Genomic DNA, 24,600 nt, shown 5'->3' with positions numbered 1-24,600 from the left:
TTCACCTGACAATAACGCTTTATCGTCTCTAGTAGCCGGCATTATGCATATTCATGAGCTTCATGCAATCCCATAATGCATCGTTTCTGTAAAACGGAAGTTCCCGTTAAACAGACTGTTTTGTTTAGAAAGAGGATCTTTGAAAATGTCCGTCTCTGCGTGTCTGGACGCCCGCCTGGCCTCGGCTTTGACCGGGCTGATGAGAGCCGCCCTGTGGGAGATCGGGAAGGCGGTGGGAGAGACGGTGTCGGAGCACCGAGCGGAGATAACCCGCAGGGACGCGGAAAACGAGGCGCTGAGACGGAGGCTGCAGGAGCTCCTGGCGGCGGGGGAGGCGGCTGTGTGTGGCTGGAGCTCCGGAGCGGATGGGCCGCCTGTGAAGAGCCGAGGAGCCGGGAGGGCAGAGCGGAGCTGCGCGCAGAGAGAGAGCCGCGGAGCTGCCGCCGGTAACCTTTCATATTGATCTGCTTTATTCATGTCTTTACTGCTAGACGAGACAGGCTGAGCGCTTTACAGTGTCGCGAATGAAAACGAGCCGCAGCAGCACAACACCCTGAGCTGTTTGGTCGCGTTCGCGTTGCGCAGATTTCCGCAGTTGTGCACAAATCTGCAGAGAGTATATTAATATTATTAGCAGACGCCCTTGTCCAGGGCGACTTACAAAACATAACAGCGATACAAAGTGCAATAATACAGTGCAGTTCAAGGCATAATACATTTTACGAATTCCAGTTTACACAAGTGTATAGGAGATACAGTAAACAATATATAAGGTATTGCATCCTAGATTGTAAAAGCTGATCAGTGCAGACTAGATGTGAAGTCGTGACTGCAGACTTGGCCCTCAGAGGCAGATGCCCCCAGATCAAGTGAAGACAAATGTAAAGTCGTATTAATGTGGAAATTAAGAAACGTGGCAGATTAATCACGATCATCTGTTTGTCCAGTCAGATGTTTGTTTTGCTTTATTGTGATTCTTACTCGGAGAACATTTGATCAAAATAGTATTTCATGGATTTTCTTGGAAAACACAGTTCACGCACATGGCCAGTGTGTATTTTGCTTAGAATTGCGAATCGAAAGCCTCTGAGCAAGTCTGACTGCAAGTCCCCAGTACCCGTGTGAGGGATCATGTAAATGTATCTACTTTGAAGACAGAGGAAAACGATGGGAAATGGGTCATTTTGTGAAAAAGCCAACAAAAAAAATCTATTAAAATGCATTTTCCATAAGTGATAGTTTGTCACAAGTATTCATACAACTTATACATTGACAATCTTTAAAAAACATGCTTGTTTTCCAGTCAATCTGCGTAATGGTGTATACTGTTTTTATTTTGCACTTTTAATTAGTTTAGCATGAAGCTTTTGAATGATATATGATTGAGTATGGTGAGTTTAAAACTTCTACATCAGTGTTGGGCAACATAAATTAATGAGTGGGTTGGGTGTCAAAGACCCCTTTTTACCACAATTATAAGCCACACATGCATTATATTGTGGTTTTCTAATTTAAATGTAGCAATACATGCATATCAACAATGTACCACTCACCACTGTTCTACATGAAGCATTGTAAACTGCACAGCTCTCCCATCATGTAAAGTACATCAACAATGGATATCTGTGTCAGTGCACATAATTTCAATGTATATATTATTTAGTTCCAGCAGATGTTGCCATGATTTGTCTTTTGTACCAGTTTCTGAATAACCTACACCCCGTTCACACTTGAGATTAACACGTATGTGAATGGGGTCATAGATTTACGCCGGCCCTGGTCCGGGTCAAATCAGTGAATTCAAAACTAGTCCCGCTTTTTGACCCGGCCTTATGACGGTGTTCTGACAAACTGAGCTACTTTGTTTGAATTAGCTTCCTAGCGAAAGTACGCGTGCGCAGTGAACACGCCCATAAATCTGTTGGTAATAATTATGTACATTTAAAATTATTTTGGCCGTGTTATTTCATAGTGACAATTTGCTATTTACGCATAGATGACAGAATGAGCTACATAGGGTTTGAAAGCTTCTAATACAGTAATAGTGCTGAAAAACAGTGGGAAGCCAATTCTGATAGGTCTAAATATAAATGGGAACGCGCCGGGCAATGGGCTGGGTGGAATGCGTCAGCGTGTGACGTAACTCAAGCCCCGCCCCCAGAGACTCTGTGTCAGAGAGACGCAGAATAAACACAGTAAACACGTGCACCAAGACAGCTCACACACTGGAGGACAGTATTGTCTCTATTGTTTGAATGTCATATCGATCTATAGCCTTAAATGTAGATACATTTCGCTAGATCACATCTTTATATATATTATAAAAGTCTAGGCTAAGTAATGAGTTATAATGATGTAAAAAGTTAATAAGTGTGTAGCTGGTAAACTTGCTATTGTTTGTTTTTGTACTAAGTATGATTGAAGTCTGAAATTTAACAGCATGCATTTTACACGTGGAAATTGCATTGTGAAATTGTCAACGGGACCAATAACTTTATTAATTATCCGCATTTTGCATTTAAACGATATACATTTAACCAAAGCAGGTTTCCATTCAAATCAGTGAATTTTAATACGAGACCAGCTGTTTACTATCCAATCCAATATGCGTTATATTGAATTGAGCAGTACAATCACAAATGCCAGCGTTAGATGTGACAACTGGGACGATGCAGAAATGAAAGCGCTGTTTACAATGTGGATGAAGATAAAGTTAAAAGAGAAACCGCAGGACGTATCCAGCGCTGCTGTCTGATATCACTATAGACGCATCACAGAGGCTGCTTTGAATGCAGACGATTGCATACTAATGCATACGATTTATTGTGATTTAATGCAGATGTCCTAATAAAGGTGCTTCGCTTTCGGGTGAATTGTATAACAGCACTTTTAAACTTGCAGAACCGAGAATAGACATTTGAAAAGGGAAATATATGAATTAGATTCCCCATTGAACCAGCACATTTTTAATTATTTTAGAAAGCTTCGGCTGCAAAGGGTTAGATTACTTTCAAATAAATATAGAACCGAACAATAGCCAATCGATATTAATAAGTTGTGATTATAAACACATCGCATACACCTGTAAGCATCACTGGTTTGTTTGAGCAGATTTGTTTATTCCCGGCATGCATTTCGTTTAGGACGGCTTTTCGCCCGCATATGTGAAAGCACTTAAGCTCCTAAACCCTTAAGTGTGAACAGGGTGTCTAAAAAAAGCCGGACCAATTTGAGTCGGCCCAGGGCCGGCCTAATAAGTGTATGCATGCAATTACAAATATGGCCTAAACTGCACTACAATTAAATAAGATTTGATTAATTGAATAGTTTGAATAGATAGTTATTATTCTACACGTATATACTTGCCCAAACACTGTGTACTGCATGTACTGTTATATTAATAAATGGAGAAAAAAGAACGCAATCTTGTCAAATCAGAGAAATTACTACAGCAACTTGATTTTTCAATCATGAGACATGAGGCATGTTTGATGGAAGGATCGAACAAAACAAATTCTAGAATCAAACCGTTTTATTACTACAGAGTACAACACTACAGAGTACAGACTAGAAAACTGACACATACAATTGGGTCCATAAATATTTGGACAGTGACACAATTGTCATCATTTTGGCTCTGTATGCCACCACAATGGATTTGAAAGGAAACCATTAAGATCTTTAATTTGAGGGTAGTTACATCCAAATTGGGTGAACAGTGTAGTAGGGATACACCGATTAATTGGCCGACAATTGGTATCCGCCAATTATAGGCAAAAAATGTAATAATCGGTATCGGCCGACTGAAATGTTGAGTCTGAAATCCGTTCAACATTTCAACATGCATTAAGTTAGAAGATTATAATGCTAAAGTACATTTAAAAACTCCACTAAAATCACAATCTACCCCCAAAACAAAGTCCCACAGATTCTCCCATTGCCCTGCCGTTACAAGAAGTAGACGTTTGTTCATTTGGCTGCATTAGTAACCCTTCCATATTGTTTTGTGTTTTGTTTGCACTTGCATTCAATCATTACCAATATGCCTTAGTTGTTCTCAACGTATATTTACTTAATATCTACTGCTTTAACATTTTGTAAAATTACAAATAAAAACTGGTAGATTAATATACATTGTGTGGCACTTCCGTTTTAAGACAAAACTAATGCAGTGGTATCAATCTACCGTGAGTTTGAGTATGCCTTTCATTTGTAGAGTACATTTTTTCACAATTTATAGATTTTTGAGAATTAACAACTTTCTTTTGCCAACTTCATGAAGTTTTTAAATTGTCGGAGTGTTAAATATGAATGTGTGGCCATTTCTCCATTTGATACAGGAGATAACGGTAAACACAATGCTTTCCCCCCACATGTTCAACAGACCTGTCAATTGCTAACCACAATTAATCACAACAGGACAGACTTACAGTTTCTGTCATTTTCTCCTGCTCCCAGTGTGCCGCACCGCACCGCAGCATAAACAACATCATAAGAAGATCTCGTTCGTGAAGTGCAGTTCTGTGCGAATCTGCCCAGCTCCACCAATGGGAACAGAAGATTCTGCAGTTCTTCACATAACTGCGATAATCTGCGCACAAGAACCCAACCTAAAACATGAATATTCAGAAAATGACTTGTGGGTGGTGCTGTCACTGCCAAATATATTGACTGGTTTTCTAAAGTGCCAATCAATTTAGACAATTGAGGGGGGCAGGCTGCCAAAAAAAAAAGAAAACGCAGATAGTCCCTCACCTGGTGTGTCAACCTATACAGCTCTGCGTGCCACACTGGGCACGCGTGCCACAGGTTCGCCATTCCTGTCCTAGTTTGTTACACAGTAGAGCTTGTGTTGCCCCCCTGCACTCGATTGAGCAAGAGGCTGTTGCTCCTGTATGTGGCTCAGGGAGTATGAGTTGATCTCTATGGAATCACCTTTTACATAGTTTGTTGGTAATAACTAGTGCTGTCAAAGTTAACACATTAACGCATGCGATTAAGAAGCTTAAAGCTGTAAAAAAAAAAAAAAAAAAAAAAAAAAAAAAAAAGGTCCGTGTGTATGCTGGTTTTCGATCCAACCGAGTCCTCAATTACTTAATTTGTCCAATTTATTTTTCAATTTTACATATTTAAAAAATATATTGAAGTATTTTACAGTTGATGATCTAAAAGTGCATTTGATTCAAGGTACAGTTGCTTATAAAATATCAGAGGGCTTCGGTAAGTGTTTAAATGCATCCAGCTAATTAAACAATTAGACCAATTAAGTCTGTTGGATCGAAAACCAGCATACACACGGCCCTCCAGGAATTGAGTTTGAGACTACTGCTCTAAACTATCCATAGTGCAAATACAACTCCATGTGCTCATGCTTGCTTTTTAATGTCAAACCATAGCTCTTAATCAGGTAAAGTGAAAGGATGGAGAAAGCTACTAAGGCACAATAAAACAGTCAGTTTCATTTTAAAATAAGTACGGATGGGTTTTTGGATAAAAGCAACGTTATTTGCACCTACTGTAAGGGCGAATTTGTGTATCACAGAAGTACATCGAGTCTGAAGTATCATTTACAAGCAAAACACACAGCTGATGTGAGCCACGGTGGTGACAGGGCTCGAAGTGCAGAACAGCAACCTACTCTTTTAGAGTTCATGCGTAGGAGGCAAGTTGACAAGTCAACAAGGAGCAAGCTAACGAAGGCTATAGCGTAGTGGATAGCTGTTGCTTGCCGGCCAATGGAAACTTAATTCACAAACTCTGGGCGTCATGAAAATGAAGAGGCACTATGCTGAAACATGCGCTGAACATTTTATGGATGTAGCGAAGCAGTGGAACATTGAACAGAAAGTTGCCATGCTTGGAAAGGACAGTGCACAGAACATGATTGCATTTGTTGAACCCCTGCCTTACACCATGTCTGCAAAGGTCAGTCACGGTGTCCCTACAGAACAGCGGGGTTGACAATACCTTAGGAAAATGCTGAAAAGTAGTTGGGCATTTCAAACACAGTCTGACAAACTCTGCAGAGCTAGAAGAACAGCAAGTTGCACATGGGCAAAATAAGGAGTGCCTTGTACAAGACATAATTTCAAGGGTTGAATTCCATCTTGTTGTGATCAGGCGTGTGCAAAGAAACCAATAACCACTGAAGGATGCTTTGGCACAAGAAAAAAACAACATAATCATGCCAACCACAGCTGAACTGGAGAAACTACAGAAGCTGGAAGCACTATTGGAGCCCTGCAGGTACAATAGCAAACCTTTATCACCCTGTTATTGTGTGTGTGTGTGTAAGACTGAGTGAAATAGTTTGTGAGTGATGAGTATGTGTGTGATTTGAGGGTAATGAGGGAGGGGGGCATGGTGTGTGTATGCGTGGGGGGGTTATGAAGGGGGGGTTATGGAAGGACATCCATGTCAAAAACGCGTACTGTAGTACACATTCAAATATTGAGTACTCGTGGACCAATCAAAAGGCAGAAAATACTATGCATACTCAGTTTAACGGTACGTGTAGTAAAACAATGTAATGGGTTACGTATGTTCTGTGTTGGTACTGAGTCATTTTACGGTAGAGACTTGTCATGACAATGTGGTATGTACGTATCCGCTTGTAATCACAATGTAACTGCCATAGTGACCAACTAGATTAACTGTAACAGATCTAGACAGGAGAAAGTTGCACAAATAAAAACAGAAAAAATCCATTTAAATATGACCGCATTGAATGATTTCTTACACTGCTTTACAGTAGCCTACCTATGCAAAACGCTACACACATAGTTTAGTAAATGACCACTGCTGTTTTGTAAGTCCATGTTGTCCATTTCATTTCAGTCTTCTATCAAAATTAATACGATGATTTATTAATTTATTTAGCAAACACCTTTATCTATCCTGTACAGTGTCAATACAATGGCATTGGGCAAACAAACGCACTTAAACATCCAACTGATGCAGTACTAACACACAGCTTTGCCACAATGTTGTAGCAACGTAAATTAAGTTGTGTGGCAACGTGTCAGCTGGGTGTTTAATTCTACGTAGGGCTGTGTGATATGACGATATATATGTGACGATAGAAAAACGTCTATTGTTTCATATTATGCTCTATCGTTCGTTTAATTTGTGTCGCAAATCCCACTCTTTATGGCAATATTTTTTGTCATTTGGATGAGGCTTTACGTTCTTCCCGGTTATTCCACACCTGCCGGATGCAGGCAAAAATTTGCATTCAGAAATGCAAACAAACATGGAGGAGAGTGAACTTGACACAGAATAACCAGCATAACCAAAAGACACTTTAATGCACAAGCGCACACGTTCCGCTCTCGTAGCCGGATAAACTCGATCTGCAAGCACCCCCAACAATAGAAACATAGAAACCGCAAATTAAAAACATTGACAAGTCAAGGAATCACCCTCAAATCCCTCATCAATGATTTCAAAATATCAAGAGGGACAAGTTTTTCCAAATTAAATCTTTTTTGTGAGGTGTTCTGAGCTGATGGGGCAGAGTACATGAAAGCCCTTTTCTAACATTTGGGACAGTTAGCAAAATAAAGTCCGGTGAACGTTGACAGTAGCCACCACATTTTTTAAGAATAAAATGCATAAATAAGAAGGTAGCAAACCCAGAATGGCTTTATAAATAAAAATATACAAATGACTGAGTCTGCGAGTGACTAGGGAAGTCTAGTCAACCCCAGCATATTAAGTGTGATGGTGTGTAAGTGCTTTGCAGTTTAAAATAAATCTCAATGCTCCATGGTAAAGGGTGTCAATTGATCTTAAACTCTGAGCAGTAGCATTCATATATAAAATATTGCTGTAGTCCAGTATAGGCATAAAAGTAGCTGAAACAAGTCTTTAACTTTAAAACTTTAACTTTTAAAGAAAACACGAGCCGTATTCCTAAAATAAAATCCCAACTTTAATTTTTTTTTGCAAGTTTCTGTATATGCAATTTGAAACATCAATTATAATTCCAAGATATTTATATGAAGTTACTGCCTCAATCTCATTCCCCTGATCAGTATCAATACATGCAAGATTCAGCGGTCTATTTCATGCTTTGGAGAACACCATTAGTTTGGTTTTGAACAAGCTTCAATTGACACAAGGTATGTTGAACAGCATTAAAAGCAGTTTGCAAATTCTCAAATGCTTTTGCGAAAGTTGAGGCACAACAATAAATAAGCGTCATCAACATAAAAGTGAAGTGGGGCTTTTTTGCTTTTTGTCTAGATTATTTATATAAATAGTGAATAAGAGAGGGCACACTGTTGAAAGCAGACAATGTATCAGATGTGACCCCATTATATTGTGTGCATTGAGTTCAGTTAGATCACAAACTATGAAACAGCATGCTGAGAACGACCTATGCTTGACAACCTCTGTGTCAGTATAGCATGATCCACTGTATAAAAAAGTCTTAGAAAGATCAATGAAACGTGAGTGTTGTTTTTTATCAAGAGCATAAGTGATATCATTTAAAACCTTCATGGCTGCTGTACTGGGCTGTGCTTCTTCCTGAAGCCCGATTGATACATAGATAAAACGGAGAGAGTTTTTATGTACTAATTCAGATGTTCACTAACAAGGATTTCAGGTATTTTAGGTAGGGGTGACAGCTTCGAGACTGGTCTATAATTGTTTAAAAGAGATGGATCTTCCCCTTTAAACAGTGGTAGAACAAATGCAGACTTCCATATCCTTGGTATTAAATTACATTCCAGGGTAAGATTGAATAGATATGTAAGTGGCTCAGCTATAATATCAGCTGCCAATTTCAAATGCTATTTAAGTGATCTTGCATTAATATATAGCAATATATATTGTGTTAACATCTCGGAAAGTTACACTAACAGCTTCTCAAGAATTGTGTAGCCCCGCGACGAGAGTGCGGCGGAACGTGTGCGCTTGTCCATTAAAGTATGTTTTGGGTATTTTGGTTATTCTGTGTCAAGTTCACTCTCCTCCATGTCTGTTTGTATTTCTGAAATTTCTTGCCTGCATCTGGCAAGTGTGGAAGAACTGGGAAGTACGCAAAGCGTCCAAATGACGAAAAATATTGCCGTAAAGAGTTGGATTTGCGACGCAACGAAATAAACGATGGAGCATAATATGATACGACAGACGTTTTTCTATCATGACACGATATATATAGTCATATCGCACAGTCCTACCATATACTATACTGAAAGTGATTATTTTTGTTTTTCTTTTCTTTAAGATAAAACATAGTATGTCTTTTACATAATGCACTGTTTCTTAAATGGAAAATTGTTAATTTAGGGCCAAATGTAATTGCATTCCAAAATTGTAATTAATCGCACTTAACTAAAGAATAATATGCGATTCATCGTAATTAATTTTTTTTAATCGTTTGACAGCCCTAGTAATAACAGTTGAGCTGTTTCTGTTTTGCACTAATAATTTCTTAGCAGGCACCCTTGTCCAGGGCAAGTTACAAAATATAAGCGCAATACAAAGTGCAATAATACAGTGCAATTCAAGGCATAATACAGAAACTACATCAATATATAGTTCAAACTGTGCTAATTAAGACAGTAACAGACAGTAGATGCCCTTACAAATATAGGTGCAGTAACAATACAATTAAATAAACTAAGCAAAGTAAACAACCGGTACTTGGCAGCAGAGAGCACTTGTGTTGTTGTCGTTCTACCCAGCAGGTGGAAATGGGCCTGTGGACGTAATGACTGAGCTCTGCCAAGTACCGGTTGTTTAATTGTATTTTTACTGCACTGTTCATAAGGGCAGCTTCTGTTTGTTAGTTACTGTCTTACTTAGCCTCAGGTACATGGAGGCTCTAAACAACATGCGATTTGGATAAAAACATGGCATGATCACGGTCCCCAGCTTTCGATTCACATTCTAAAGGATCATCACTGGCTTTGGGAATGACATGAAACTACATGGTACTGAGGGTTTACATTTGACGTGTGTGTGTACATCATTGTTTTGATGTTGTTAAATGCTCAGTCCTGTTGTCCTCCATAGCACCGAGCCTACATATATTTCAAAAGTCTAATTCTACGTAGAATTTGACATGCCTGAAACATGCACATAATCCATGTGTCTTCCATCCCAGTGCAGTTTAGCATAATATCCCACATGTCTACAGCAACTAATGCTTTGATTGTCGATGGCACAAGCATTGGTGAGAAACCAATTGATTTTAACTAAGAAATTCTAGTGTGCTTGCATTCAAAAGTCACTTTTAAGTTATTCTGTACCTTTGGAAAATTGTGTCTACATGCGCCACAACAGATGTAGAATTACGTGCATGTATAGGTGTCGAGAAAACCTTACAGCACAAACAACCCTTTTGGTCACAGCAATTTCATAATTAATAGGACAGTTGCCCTATTACTATCAATGTTGCAAAAACTTACCATGCTAAAGCTAATTCTGATTTACACAGTCCACATCGCACTGTACAGTTATCATTCTCTCTCTTATAAATACTCCTACAGTTTTGATTCTTTCGCCCGAGTTTTGTTTCGCACAATGGCTGGCTGCGACGTGTATTAATAGGAACAGCTTAGAGGCAACATAGTTAAATTCTATGGCTGAAATAGAAGTCGATGTTTTTTTACAAGTTGACTAATCGTTGCAGCTTTAGACTTTATAGACCTGAGTTCCCTTTCTGCTGCTGTTATTGTTTTTTTTTCATGTAAACCTGCTTTTGGAATACATGTGTGGGGATTTTGATGTATATTTTTAATGCTTCTTTTGTTGGCCTATGTTTTAATAGTTGTGTCTAGTGAGAGGGGCTATACTGACAACAGTATAAAAGTGGGATGAAAGAGGTCAGTAGGAGAGAGCTGGTTGGAATTTTAACACCTGCACATTTTTTATCCTGCTTTGAGGATGTGTTTTAATTTTTTTTTCATTTTTTTTTTTATTATACCTCCAATTGTTTATACTGAGTGCTGGTAGTGGCATCCACTTGTTTTATTCCTGTATTTTCGGTTGTTTGTCCCTAAAGACAATAAATGTAATTATTTTTGGATACTTGCTACCCTTGATCTTAATTGTCCAGCACTCGGACCACCACACCGAGCATTGTGCATTTGGATCAGCACAATAGAGCCGTGAAGGTTCCACTCCCTCCTGTGCTGGTTGAGCAGGAGGACATGGAGGACATGCATTTTCTTATTGACTTGCCTTCCGTTAATTGTTGCCTACCACACAATTGCTCCAGTAGAGTGTGACTACAGTCCCTTGCTCCTGGACAGCCCAGATGTGGCACTACGAGACCCCTATGGCCTTCTATCCAGAGCTGGTTCAGTTGAGGCTCCCCCTAGGAGTCATGGTCTGGATGCAAGCTCCCTTACCAGCTCACTGCCTCCTCCCTTGCGCTGGATTGGGTATACTCTAACCCTTTCCCCTTTGGGCAGTACTTCAAAAGATAACGATAAGTTACAAATGCAACCCTGGTTATCTGAGAGAGGTCACTCAGGAGCTCGGTAACATGCCAAAGAGGAAGTTCCTGTGTGAGCATCACATTATATACAATCAGGAAGGGGACTGTTTGAGTGACTCACCCAGGAACCTATAAGCGGCTTCGATAGAAGAATGTTTTCTACAGGTATCCATGGTGACTGGAGAAGCCCCTCCCCCTTTGGGCAGCATTTCCTTTCTCAGATAACCATGGTTGCATTCGCAACCTGTCATTTTTATCTGGACATGTCCCATAAAGCATTACACTATCCAAATGTTAAAACATAAATGGATCCATCCTGATCTTGCAATGCATCAAATTCGATTTGTCAAATGTTAAATAATCACCCTACAACTACCAAAAGTACTAGAATAAAACACCCCATCCACTTCATGAAACTTTAATTCCTAGAGCCAGTTTTAAATGTATTACGAAGTACAGAGGAAATTACAAAGCCCAGAAAGAAGTAGGCAGGCATCAAATAGTAGTACTAGTAGTAGAAGTTTATTAGTAGTAGTTTTTATACAACAAATAAAGCACACAACAACAAAAATCTAAATATAATGAAAGTGGTATTCAGCACACTTAAAATACTAAATTAGTTGATTTAATGTTTCAAGGAATAATATGTGCATTTGACACATCTGTGCATTTGATATGTGCATTATAATCAAATGATTTGAATATATTTGCAATTCAAATCATGACAGTTTTAGTATTTAGAGTATTTAGAAATTAAATGCATCAAGATATCAGTGCTCTTACTATCAGACTTCATACATGCTCCCAGTTTATATGTTAACTGGATACTTTATTAGCACTTCTGAATGATGTTTTGATATAATGACTTGTGTAGGAATTGCATTAACTGAGTTTTCAGAGCTGCTGTTCTCAGTGCTGCTCTCCTGTGTCGTCTCTTCCCCAGGAGCTGTAGAAGCCAGCGCTCTCCCTGACTCTGGGGAAAGGGCTCCCACTGAACAGCAGCACTGGGAGCAGGAGTGGGGCTCCAGTCTGAGGCAGGACACAGAGCCCACAGCTACTGAAGACAACCAGGGGCTGAGTGAGCAGCCCAGGAGCAGACAGAGTGAGGAGGAGCTCAGGGGACAGCAGTCTTGCCACATGGCAGAGCCACATACTGAGGCTTCAACACAGGGACTCGGGGCACTGGCATGCGACACCGCAGGGTCAAAGGTCATAAAGAGCGACCCAGAGCTGGACTGCACCCACACTGCAGATCTCTGCAGGATCCAGTCTCTGGGATCTGCGTGTGGACCCAGTGCAGCTGGTGCGGAGCCGGGCTCTACCAGAACACATTGTGGACCCAGTCTGCTGTCTGATCACATTAAAACAGAGGATGACACTCTGGAGTCTGTTTACACAGTGGAGCAGAAAACACAGACTCTCTTCAGAGACGCACTCAGTCATCTCAAAACTGAGAATATTACAGACAGCACCTGTGACCTGGGGCCTGACCCCTGTGTAGATGGACAGTGTGACCCAGCGTCCGCTGCCCCGAGGATGGGGCTCAGTGGGGGGAGTGACAGTGCAGTGAGTTGGGAGAGCCCTTCATCACAGCGCAGACAGCTGCGTCCCAGACCCCCTAGACCACCTCACTCTTCCAGCTCCCCCTCCTCACCACTGCGCACTGGAAAAGTGCATCACCAGCCCCAGGGTGGGAGGAGCTACACTCACAGTGGAGTCTTCACTAGATATCCGCGCTTTCGCACAGAAGAGAGACCTCACCCCTGCGCCCAGTGTGGGAAGAGATTCAGTCATTCAGGAACCCTTAAACTCCACCAGCGCACTCACACAGGAGAGAGACCATACTGCTGCACTCAGTGTGGGAAGAGTTTCATTCAGGCATCACACCTCTCTAGTCACCAGCGCACTCACACAGGAGAGAAACCGTACAGTTGCACTCAGTGTGGGAAGAGTTTCTGTCAATCAGGAGATCTTAAACTCCACCAGCGCACTCACACAGGAGAAAGACCGTACTGCTGCACTGAGTGTGGGAAGAGTTTCACTCAGGCAGCACACCTGTATAGACACCAGCGCACTCACACGGGAGAGAGACCGTACAACTGCACTGAGTGTGGGAAGAGTTTCAGTCATTCAGGAAATCTTAAACTCCACCAGCGCACTCACACAGGAGAGAAACCGTACTGCTGCACTGAGTGTGGGAAGAGTTTCACTCAGGTATCACACCTTTCTAGTCACCAGCGCACTCACACAGGAGAGAGACCATACTGCTGTGGTCAGTGTGGGAAGAGTTTCAATCAATCAGGAGAGCTTACACTCCACCAGCGTACTCACACAGGAGAGAGACCGTATTGCTGCACTGTGTGTGGGAAGACTTTCACAAGGGCAGCAAACCTTTATAGTCACCAGCGCATTCACACAGGAGAAAGACCATACAGCTGTGCACAGTGTGGGAAGAGTTTCACTAGGGTATCTATCCTTTATAGTCACCAGCGCACCCACACAGGAGAAAAACCATACTGCTGTGCCCAGTGTGGGAAGAGCTTCAGTCAGAAAGGAAACCTTAATACACACCAGCGCACTCACTGCTGACCCCTGCTCCCTGTGTACGTTCTCTACTGGTCTCTCCCAGTTGAGACGGTGGCTGTATGTGCTGTCAACCAGTAGCAGTACCTTTTTCATCCAAGTTTATGTATCAGTTTGCCTGTCTTTTTAAATGTTATGTATTAAAGTTAGTTTTCTTTGTTTACTTATTTAATGTGCATTCAATTATAACACTGAGTAGGTACTTCAATTTCAGTTTTTCTAGTACAAAATGTATGTGCATTGATGTGTAAACCATTTTTTTTTTATATATTTATATAAATTTATTTCATTTATATAAATTGCTCACTTATTCCAAAACCTTGTATTCTGTTCACTAATTAAAATAAGGATGTTATTGGTTTGTTTTTTTTTACTGTGAAAATGCATAAAATTTAGAAGTTCTCTTTGGCATTATTTGTATTTATAGATTAAACAATTGATTTCAGAGCTGTAATGTTATGAAAACTAATACTGTCATGTTTTACTTGTAAATCACCAGTCTCTGCACAACTGATCAGTGAGTGACTGTGTATAATTCTATTGATTTGTAGTTTGTATGATTTATTCAAATAAACTGATACAAATTAATTGACCCTTCAGTGTTGATATTTTTAGGAAATTAGTCAAGCCATGTATTGCCATCATTTGACTGTATTGTAGCTATATGGAACATGTGTTGTATACTTACAGCTAAATTATAATGTATTCCTTGGCAAGCAACACAACAGTGAAGAGTACACATGGGATTAAAGAGAAGCACACAGATTTGGTGCCCTAGGGATTTGTCAGTTTAAGGGGTTAAAGTTTGTTAAACAAAACTGTTCATTGATTGCTTTTTATGTCCAATTGTTTATTTGTTCTATTCTTCAGAGTACATTGAGACATTAAACTGCATACATTTCAACAAAAACTGGAAAAATACAGGTGTTCTAAAACTTTTGACCGGTAGGGCATATATATATGCCCTTGAAAGTGTAACTTATTTAAAACATATGTTAAACATATTGCAATATGAATCCTAGTGAAACAATGTAGGGTTTGAAATAGTTTCTTAAATATCATGTATAGCTTCAGTTTTATCCAACATTGTCTAGGAGGTGTGTGTTTTCACTCATTTTCTTTAGATTTGTTTGCTGATAGCCAGCCAACATCTTCAGCAAACATTTACTGTTTTCATTATATGAATTGCTATTGTGAATTTAAAAATTGATTTCAATACCATAGAATATGGTATTCTTCAGCCATGATGAGAAAGAATAAACATTAAATCCATGGATACTCAAATGCAGCCCAGCTTTCAAAAACACTTGTTTTAGTAAAACAAATGCTTATTGGTTTATGAGCCCTGTGTTTCTCAGTGGGTGTGTTTTTGTTTCACTGCAGTGCTCAGTAGTGTCTTGTAAAACGTTGTGGCAATGCTGTGTGTTGGGTATAGATTTTACTAATACAAAAAATAGTTTCACTGAAAAAAAAAAATTGTGGGTCAAGTAAAATTATAAGTTTAATATTCTTAAGTATTACTTCAGTTTCTTTTTTTTTTTTTTGCTTTTACTAAAATCACTTAAGACAAACTTATGTTGTGACAGACCAGAATTACGTAAAATATTTATTTGACCAAAACAAGAAAAATTAGCATATTGAATAATGATCTAAATAAGCCATGTTTATCTTAGTTTGCCCAGCTAAAATAGTTATTTTAGCCATGTGCTTGGTTTGATACCCAGAATCCACTACATTCACGAATGTTGAATCCATGAAGATTTGTTGAAAAGTAAGACATTATCACCCTTTTGCCCATATAAAATGTCTATCGATAATAGTTTTGTTTGTCAATTAAGTGATTCACTTGGTGAGAGAAGGAGGAATTCCACAGATAAGCATGACTAGTGGGTTTATCCAGGTTAATCAGTTGTTTCCCCCCATTTCTTCCAACTTTGTTGACGAAGCAATACAAACTCTTGCTGCTTATTTAATACTTATGTAACTAAAGCAAACCAATAAGACAATTTGACCACAATGATGACCACTTAAATTTGGTGTAGAAATGGAGTAAACATTTATCATTTTAATTCAGCTGTAAATAATTATAGTGTGATGGTCATGGAGAGACAGAGCCGCCCAGGCTTATTAATATGCAGATACTCCCAGGGAATGCTGGGAGATGGACTTACAGAATTGGTCAGCCCAGTTTATTGACTGTTGTAAGTTTATTTTGTATCACTGTTGTGTGGTTTACCTGTCTGTCTCCCATTGTGTTATGCCTGCCCTTATGTTTATGTCCCTGACCCTGACTTCAACTATTCGGGCTGAGAACTTTTAGCCTGTGGCAGTTTTATTTGCTGCTTGTTCTGACTTTTTTTTTTAAAGGTAGAGTGTATTGCATGTGAGAAATAAAGAGTATGTTCATTGTATCTTGTTGTATGTGTGTGCCTCCTTACTATAACCCAGGAGCGTTATGGTCAAGCACACCTGTTACAAAAGTAATTAAGTTTGCATATGTTAAAAAAAATTATAATAAAAATTGAGTTGAAAATACTTAATAAAAATTTGTCAAGTTCTTACACACACATTTTTAAAGTATTTTTAACTTGCAGTTATTTCAAGGAGCCATGGAATTGCTTATGGGTTTTGTATTTTGTTTTGGCACTGTTCATAAACCTCCACTTCATTCAACCCACTCCCCTGCCTGCGAGACATGGTTTCCTCGGGACCCCGCCTATAGAGCCCTGGCATCATGTCCACCTCCCACAGTGCCACATGGGTTAGACTGAAGTTGTCAGATGCAGCATTTATTTAAAAAGCACAGAATCCTCCTCCACTTCAGGTAGGGCTGGGCCATATACCGTAAAAAACTATACCAGTATCCATTTACAGACCGGTTTGGACTTTTACTATACCTTCATATTGGTATTTTAAAGTTTTCTATGCTAAATTGAATAATTTACTAATTACAGCATCATTCAGTTACCAATAAACTTGATCGAATTCGCGTATCCCACAACTTGCTGTGTGGCTGCTTGAGACTGCACTGATCAAAGAACACCAATAGTGTTCGTGTAACGTGAGTTTCTGCAGATCTGTGCGTCTCCAACAATGGGACCATTTGGATCCTGCAGATCTGCACAGAACTGTGCAAATCTGCGCTACAAGAGCACGACCACCTTTCTTCACAAACCCTGCAGAAATCAATGTAATCGGATGGCTTAATTTGTTATTATTTTTATATGTAGTTTTTATTTAAAAAATAAAATTGCCAATCATTTAAATAACTTCATTATTGTGCATCAAAGATTTACATTGTTTTTAAAAATAATTGATGTAATTATTTAATAAAGCATTGACAATGCTGAAGTGTTGATCTAGAATTGTATGCTGTTCACAGCTTCATTGTGTTATGAAAGTTGACGTATTGCTGTTTGTTATAGGCATGATGCTTTTACATAACTGAGAATTTATGCCCAAACAAGCACATTCCAAATTAAATAAGCCAGAAACCAATAAATAAGCTGGTAAACTTGTAAATTATTTTTAAAGCATAATACAGGAATCAGAGGTACATAACCAATGGTTGCTAATACAGCTCAGAGAGAATAAAAGACTTTGCGATGAGTGTGGCAGTGATGTTACGTTCGATACGGAAGCATGCAGCACAAGTCGAGCATGCAGTTTAGTCTCTGGTGAAGCCCCGCTTCAAGGCTTGTATCGTTTTAAGAGAAATACGTGACTGATGACAAACGAGGCCTCGTTTTGTGTAGAACCACATGATTGGTTTGCGTTGAGTGTCGGGTTGTATATAAGGAAGCAAAAATCTCCTTACTTTGTGGGTTGACCCTGTGCAATGGGCATTTTGTGAAAAAAAAAAAAAAAAGTGTGGATGCTCGGGATTCGCGCACCTCAGGCACTTCATGTGCTCTAGTGCTATTTTATACCTGCTAAGCCATTTGGGCTTATACTTTGACGCATGATGGCGCAACTATGTATTGATTTTTTCGGAGGGTTACGTCACTTGTAATATGTTTATATATCATACCAGTTATGACATCAACAGGGGAGTGATCATTCAGTGCTAAGATTACTCAAAACATATTTGTGCTCCACTATGACAGACTTTAGGAAGAAAGACTTTATGGGCTCATGCACCTGTATAAGGACCTCAAACTAATGTTATTGATGAATTTGGGCATCACAACAGAAGACTTGCATTCACATAGAAACTCCTACATCAGCGGCAGAAACGGCTGATTTCCAATGAAGACGCGTATTTCTAGCAGGCACACAAATTGAAAGAGGTGAGGATGCACAATTTTTGATTACAGAGCTCCACCAAATAGATCTGCAATTGACAAGCATCTAGTTTGCCTGCATAATATCAGTTGATGTGTGATTTTTTTGTGATATGTGAATTATGTGGTTTATATGATAGTGATATGTTGTTGTGAAGCAAAGATATCTTTGAGTTGAAATCTGCCTAATTTTGTGGAGATTTTGAGCTAAGTTTTATGACTCCGAAATTACTCAGAATTGTGCATTTCAGGTATTTAATTTAAAAGAAAAATTGTGGGGGAGGACCCTCAGACCCCTGCCAGGAATTCCTGGCTATGCCACTGAATATCAGATATGTACAGTTGAGTACAAATGTACAACTGGTGGTCAAAGAGGAGGGATGTGGGAATGGACCTTCCCTGTTAACACACAACATTGTCACAACGTTGTAGCAATATCATTTACGTTGTGTGTTAGCTGGGTTATTTGTGGGGGTTATGTCATGGGGAAAGAAGCTGTGCAGTTGGCGGTTACTCTGAGTATATTACTAATTACTTCAACAACAACAAACCTAGCCAAATTATAATTATTACTATATGTTATGGGTATAAGTGACACAAGAATCCTTATTGGTTACAGCAATCATACAAGGCTACTACATGTCAATAATGTTTTTGCGCTGATCTATGATTTGGCTGCTCTAACTTATTTTTACAAGCAGGAGTCACTAGTGTACACTATGTTGGATGAGGCCTTGAGTAATGTGCAATACAATTGGCTGGAAAGCCTCAGTGCTTCACAAAGCCTCATTTCGCCATCACTGGAGTGTGGGTTTTATATATAATATTTCTCATTAGTATTTGTGTATTTTCCATGAATAAGAGTATGAATGAACTGTCTGATTACTTTCCTTATGTTATCTGGACTGTACCTTCACCATATGTGAGAGCTCTGACTTGTGTTTTACGGAGATCTAGATTTGTGTAATTAAATAAAACAAAAACAATATTTGAATTGTACCACGGTGTACTTGTTTTGCTGCTGAAGTGCCCACCAATAACTTGGACTTTGTGGGGAATTGATTCAGGACCCTCAGAGAGAGGGTGGTTCAGTCACTTGGAAAATTGGTAGTGGGGCTGTTTCTCATACCTCACCTCACATAAGTGTATAGGGGCAGCACTGCACAGTGAATACTTAGTATAGGCAAAGTGTAAGGTGGTTTAGTTAACCCTCAGAGTACTAGGCCTACAGAGGGTGCTCTCAAAAAAATCACAGCGCTTAACATAGCACATCTTACTTAATTTTACATAAATATGTAAATTACTTACATAAATACATATAAGCATAATATGAAACCATATATCACAAGAAACATAAGACACTGACATTTTTCATTCTTCTATAATTTGTTTATTTTTAGAATGAATACAGAAATGTGCATTGGCAAAGAAACAAAACTTACACAGATGCTATTTTTCTATTTTCAAAACAACCCAGTTTTCAGAATTAACCTGGTTTATAAATACTTACAAAATCATATTCATATGAATCCCCAGAATGTTCTTTTTAAAATACAAAAAAATGCAGATGTTTACAAATACTTGTTCAGGAGATATAATACGTTTTGCAAATAGCGCACCTGTCTAGAAACTAGTCAGAATTACACCACAAAACAACAAAAATTTTAATAATCAGATGGTCGGCTTGTGCTTTGTGTTGAATAAATATAAAAACATCTTCAACATGTACAGATTATTGTTGTTGTTATTACTACCAGTAATATTTAATAATAATAACAATACTAATACTACTAACAATAATAATAAATGTATATAGCTTACTTTGCATTGATTGTAAATGCGTGTGTTCAGCTTGGGGCAGATGTGATCTTTCTCCTTTGCGGAGAAATCGGCTGATCGGGGTTGCTCTGTGGAAATACATCTCAGATTATTACTACTTTATTTATTATTTATTAATCTTACCAGCTTTCTTTTGTGTCAATTTAACCGTTATCTGTTATTTGTGTCGGAAAGGTGATTCTGACATTTTGGTTGACCAGCGGAAATAAACTAGAAATGTTTAATCTGCACCGTTACTGCCTCGCATTTACATTCCCGTGATAAACTTCTGCCTCCCCGTCTTCCAAATCGCTGTCATTACTGTGTACAATACTAATGAGTGTGCCAAATTAAAAGTTTACAATACTAAAAATTTAATTTAGTTTTACCAGTCTCAGAAGTAGTAAAATGTTAAAAACATCCCCCATTTGACTCCTTTAAAAGCGCTCTCATGTAGTGCGCATTTTCAGCCATCTTTTCCCGTCTTCTCTAAGAGACTTTTTTTTTGTTTGTAACCAATATAAAACCTATGTTTGTTTTAAAAGCTTTTTGAATGGTTCATTCTCTCAATGAACATCTCTGCTATTGGTTAAAACAATTTGTTGCTATGCAGATTTGTCCAATAAAAAACATTTTAAAGCTAAAAAGGGGGCAGAATTTTGGGCCGCAATTCAACAGGATTAATTTTAGGAAAGATGTAGTGATAATTAACACCTTCATTTATTTCAATTTAGCAGCTATTTTTAAATCCCGTTATGTCTCACAATGTCCTGGGATTCAGGGTCAGTCATTAACTCATCACAAAAATGTCATACATTTTAATGTAAAATAATCAGAAAATTATTGTTAATTGTTCTCATTTTTTCAAGATTGGAATACTCTCAGTTCATAGATGCAGTTTGATGCATTTCTTGTCTCACATGATGCAGGCTCTAACTCCATTAATCTACAATTAGGTAACAAATATTCCCCCTATGGAGTCCAGGGGCAAGGCCTCTAAAGACCCTTGCTTTTTCATTAATGTATATTTCACTAAAATGATAAAAAATCTCAAATCATCACCCTACAACTACCAAAAGTACTAGAATAAAACACCCCATCCACTTAAATTCCAAGAGCCAATTTAAAATGTATTACAAATTACAGAGAAAATTACAAAGCCCAGAAAAGAGGAAAGTAGGCATTAGATAGTAGTAGTAGTTTTTTAGTAGTAAAGTTTCTATACAACAAAGCACACAACAACAATATATCTAAATATAAAGAAAGTACCATTCAGCACACTTAAAATACTAAATTACAGTTGATTTAGGTTTTTAAGGAGTAATATGTGTATTTAACTAATCTGTGCATTTTGTATGTGCATTCTAATCAAATGATTTGAATACGTCTACAATTCAAACCATGACAGTTTTAGTATTTAGAAATTAAATATTTAAAGATATCTTGAGATCCCTTTGACTTCCCATATATGAGGGCCAGACATGCTCTCAGTTTATATGTTGACTGGACACTTTATTAGCACTTCTGAATGTTCTGATATAATGACTCATGTAGGAATTGCATTAACTATGTGAGTTTTCAGAGCTGCTGTTCTCAGTGCTGCTCTCCTGTGTCGTCTCTCCCCCAGGAGCTGTAGAGGCCAGCGCTCTTCCTGACTCTGGGGAAAGGGCTCCCATTGAGCAGCAGCACTGGGAGCAGGAGTGGGGCTCCAGTGAGCAGCCCAGTAGCAGACAGAGTGAGGAGGAGCTCAGAGGACAGCAGTCTGGCCACATGGCAGAGCCACACACTGAGGGGTCAACACAGGGACTTGGGGCACTGGAATCAAACACCTTGGGGTCAAAGGTCATAAAGAGCGAACCTGAGCTGGACTCCTCCCACACTGCGAATCTTTGCAGGACCCAGTCTCTGGGATCTGAGTTTGGACCCAGTGCAGCTGGTGCTGAGCCGGGCTCTACCAGAACACAGTGTGGACCCAGTCTGCTCTATGATCACATCAAAACAGAGGATGACACACTGGAGTCTGTTTACACAGTGGAGTCAAGAACACAGACTATCTTCAGAGATACACTCGGTAATCTAAAAACTGACTATATTACAGACAGCACATGTGATCTGTGGCCTGAGCCCACTGTAGCTGGACAGTGTGACCTGAGGCCTGAGCTCCCTGTAGCTGAACACTGTGACCCAGGGTCTGCCTCCCCAAGGACAGAGCTCAGTTGGGGGAGTGACAGTGCAGTGAGAGGGGAGAGCATCAGACACCTGCGTCCCAGAGCCCCTAGACCTCAGAGCTCCTCCAGCTCCCCCTCACCTCTCCCACTGCAGCATGGAGAACTGCATTGCCAGCCCCAGGGTAGGAGGAGCTACACTCACAGTGGAGTCTTAAGAAGACATCTGCGCAGTCACACAGGAGAGAGACCTTACAGCTGTACCCAGTGTGGGAAGAGTTTCAGTCAATCAGGAAATCTTAAAAGACACCAGCATGTTCACATGAGAGGGAAACCATACAGCTGCGCCCAGTGTGGTAAGAGTTTCTGTAACACGGATGATCTTGAACGCCACCAGCACGTTCACACAAGAAAAAAAACATACAGCTGCACTCTGTGTGGGAAGAGTTTCAGTAATTCAGAAGATCTTAAAAGACATCAGCGCACTCACACTGGAGAGAAACCTTATTGCTGCACTGAGTGTGGAAAGAGTTTCACTCAGATAGCACACCTTTACACACACAAGCGCACTCATACAGGAGAGAGACCGCACCGCTGCACCCAGTGTGGGAAGAGTTTCACTCAGAGAGCACACCTTTACACACACAGACGCACTCATACAGGAGAGAGACCACACCCCTGTGCCCAGTGTGGGAAGAGTTTCAGTCAATTAGGAAATCTTAAACTCCACCAGCGCTCTCACACAGGAGAGAAACCGTACTGTTGCGCCCAGTGTGGGAAGTGTTTCAATCAGTCAGCCGCTCTTAAACGTCACCAGCGCACTCATACAGGGGAGAAGCCATACTGCTGCATGGAGTGTCGGAGGACTTTCACTCAGGCAGCACACCTTTATAGTCACCAGTGCACTCACACAGGAAAGAGACCGTATTGCTGTGCCCAGTGTGGGAAGAGTTTCAATCAGTCAGGAGCTCTTAAACTCCACCAGCTCACTCACACAAGAGAGGAAACCGTACTGCTGCACTGAGTGTGGGAAATGCTTCACTCAGGCAGCACACCTCAATATGCACCAGCACCCTGCTCCCTGTGTGAGTTCCCCACAGGTTTCTCCCAGTTGAGATGGTGGCTGTGTATGCTGTCAACCAGTAGCAGTACCTTTCTCATCCCAGTGCAAGTATCAGTTTGTCTGGCTTTTTAAACATTATGTATTAAGATGAGTTGCCTTTGTTTACTTTTGACTGTAAAGTGCATTAAGTTATAATTATATTTTCTACATTTGTATGTGCATTGATGTGTAAAAAAATGTGGGAGTGTGGGAGATGGTTGTCGGCATTCTGTGCTGTTTCTCTCCTAACCTTGCCTTATTGTTTACTCTCAGGTCATAATCTAGAAGGCAGGCTTACTGTGCCAGGTGACCCTTGGGCTTGGTGGTAGTGTCTAGTGTCCAGGCTGCTGATGATTAATACAATTATGAGGATGGGTGTTCTGCGCATCCTTCTCAGCTGTCCTTAAACCAAAGTGCCTTTTCTCTTCTGTCTTCTATGGATCAAGAAGGCTCTCACCGTATTTATTTGGGTTCTCGCAGAAGAGGTCATCACACTGGTTCTCACTGTCAACTATACAGGCATTAGTTATTTGGAAGTGAAATACTAGTCGCACTGTAGTATCTCAGTTGGTTGTGTAGCTGACCTTGTGCACTTCTTTCTGCTTTATCGTGCAAGTTACTATTGGAATCAGTATTGTAGCATCACTTTTTTTTTTTTTTGGGGGGGGGGTCAACTACAATCTATCTGTGATCACATTTGTTTTGTTTTTTCTTTCAAGCAGAAGTAATATTAAGGAATGTGGGAAAAGTAAATAAAGTGAATACATCAATTAAAATAGGCAATTGAAAGCTGAATATTTTGATGCAAAAAATGCTAACAAATAACTGGATGCATGATACTTTATTTTTATTTTTTGTAGTCTATGCAAGCTTTGTAATTGCAGTTGTATGTTTTTCATGACTTGAATTAAAAATCTACTTGGGAAAGTTTGACAGTCCACACATTATTATTATTATTATTATTATTATTATTATTATTATTATTATTATTATTTATTTATTAGCAGACTCCCTTGTTCAAGAGCTAAGGGAAAGGGGAAATCAAAATAAACAATATGCATACTAGTAATGCAAAAGCAAGAAGTATGACAAAATCTTGTATAAGTGCAATATTACAGGAGAATAAATGACTAAACTACAGGTACAGTCTGAAAAGATGCATCTTGAGTTATCACCGGAAGGAGGTCATGGACT

At 39.5% G+C, this 24,600-nt stretch overlaps 1 protein-coding gene across 2 annotated transcripts; it reads left to right on the top strand.

Annotated features, from left to right (window-relative positions):
• LOC136767635 (zinc finger protein 774) lies at positions 1-23,409 on the top strand. 2 transcript variants are annotated; one of them, XM_066721575.1, is made up of 2 exons: positions 1-446; positions 21,767-23,409. In XM_066721575.1, the coding sequence occupies exons 1-2, from the start codon at positions 146-148 to the stop codon at positions 23,326-23,328; spliced, it is 1,863 nt and encodes a 620-aa protein (XP_066577672.1). In that variant the 5' UTR covers positions 1-145; the 3' UTR covers positions 23,329-23,409. The 2 variants fall into 2 exon arrangements, with proteins under 2 accessions (XP_066577672.1, XP_066577671.1); XM_066721574.1 differs by lacking the exon at positions 21,767-23,409 and adding an exon at positions 12,399-16,449 and having other exon boundaries at positions 32-446.
• The last annotated feature ends 1,191 nt before the right edge of the window (positions 23,410-24,600 follow it).

The sequence above is a fragment of the Amia ocellicauda genome, chromosome 14, assembly GCF_036373705.1.
Source record: "Amia ocellicauda isolate fAmiCal2 chromosome 14, fAmiCal2.hap1, whole genome shotgun sequence".
Taxonomy (NCBI): domain Eukaryota; kingdom Metazoa; phylum Chordata; class Actinopteri; order Amiiformes; family Amiidae; genus Amia; species Amia ocellicauda.
This window is presented reverse-complemented; position numbering and strand designations above follow the sequence as displayed.

Bases quoted from the DNA above. Each gene is read 5' to 3' on its own strand.
- LOC136767635 (XM_066721574.1), top strand. From the start codon at position 146: ATGTCCGTCTCTGCGTGTCTGGACGCCCGCCTGGCCTCGGCTTTGACC. The intron at 447-12,398 runs GTAACCTTTCAT...TCTCTTCCCCAG, and splicing joins GAGCCGCGGAGCTGCCGCCG to GAGCTGTAGAAGCCAGCGCT.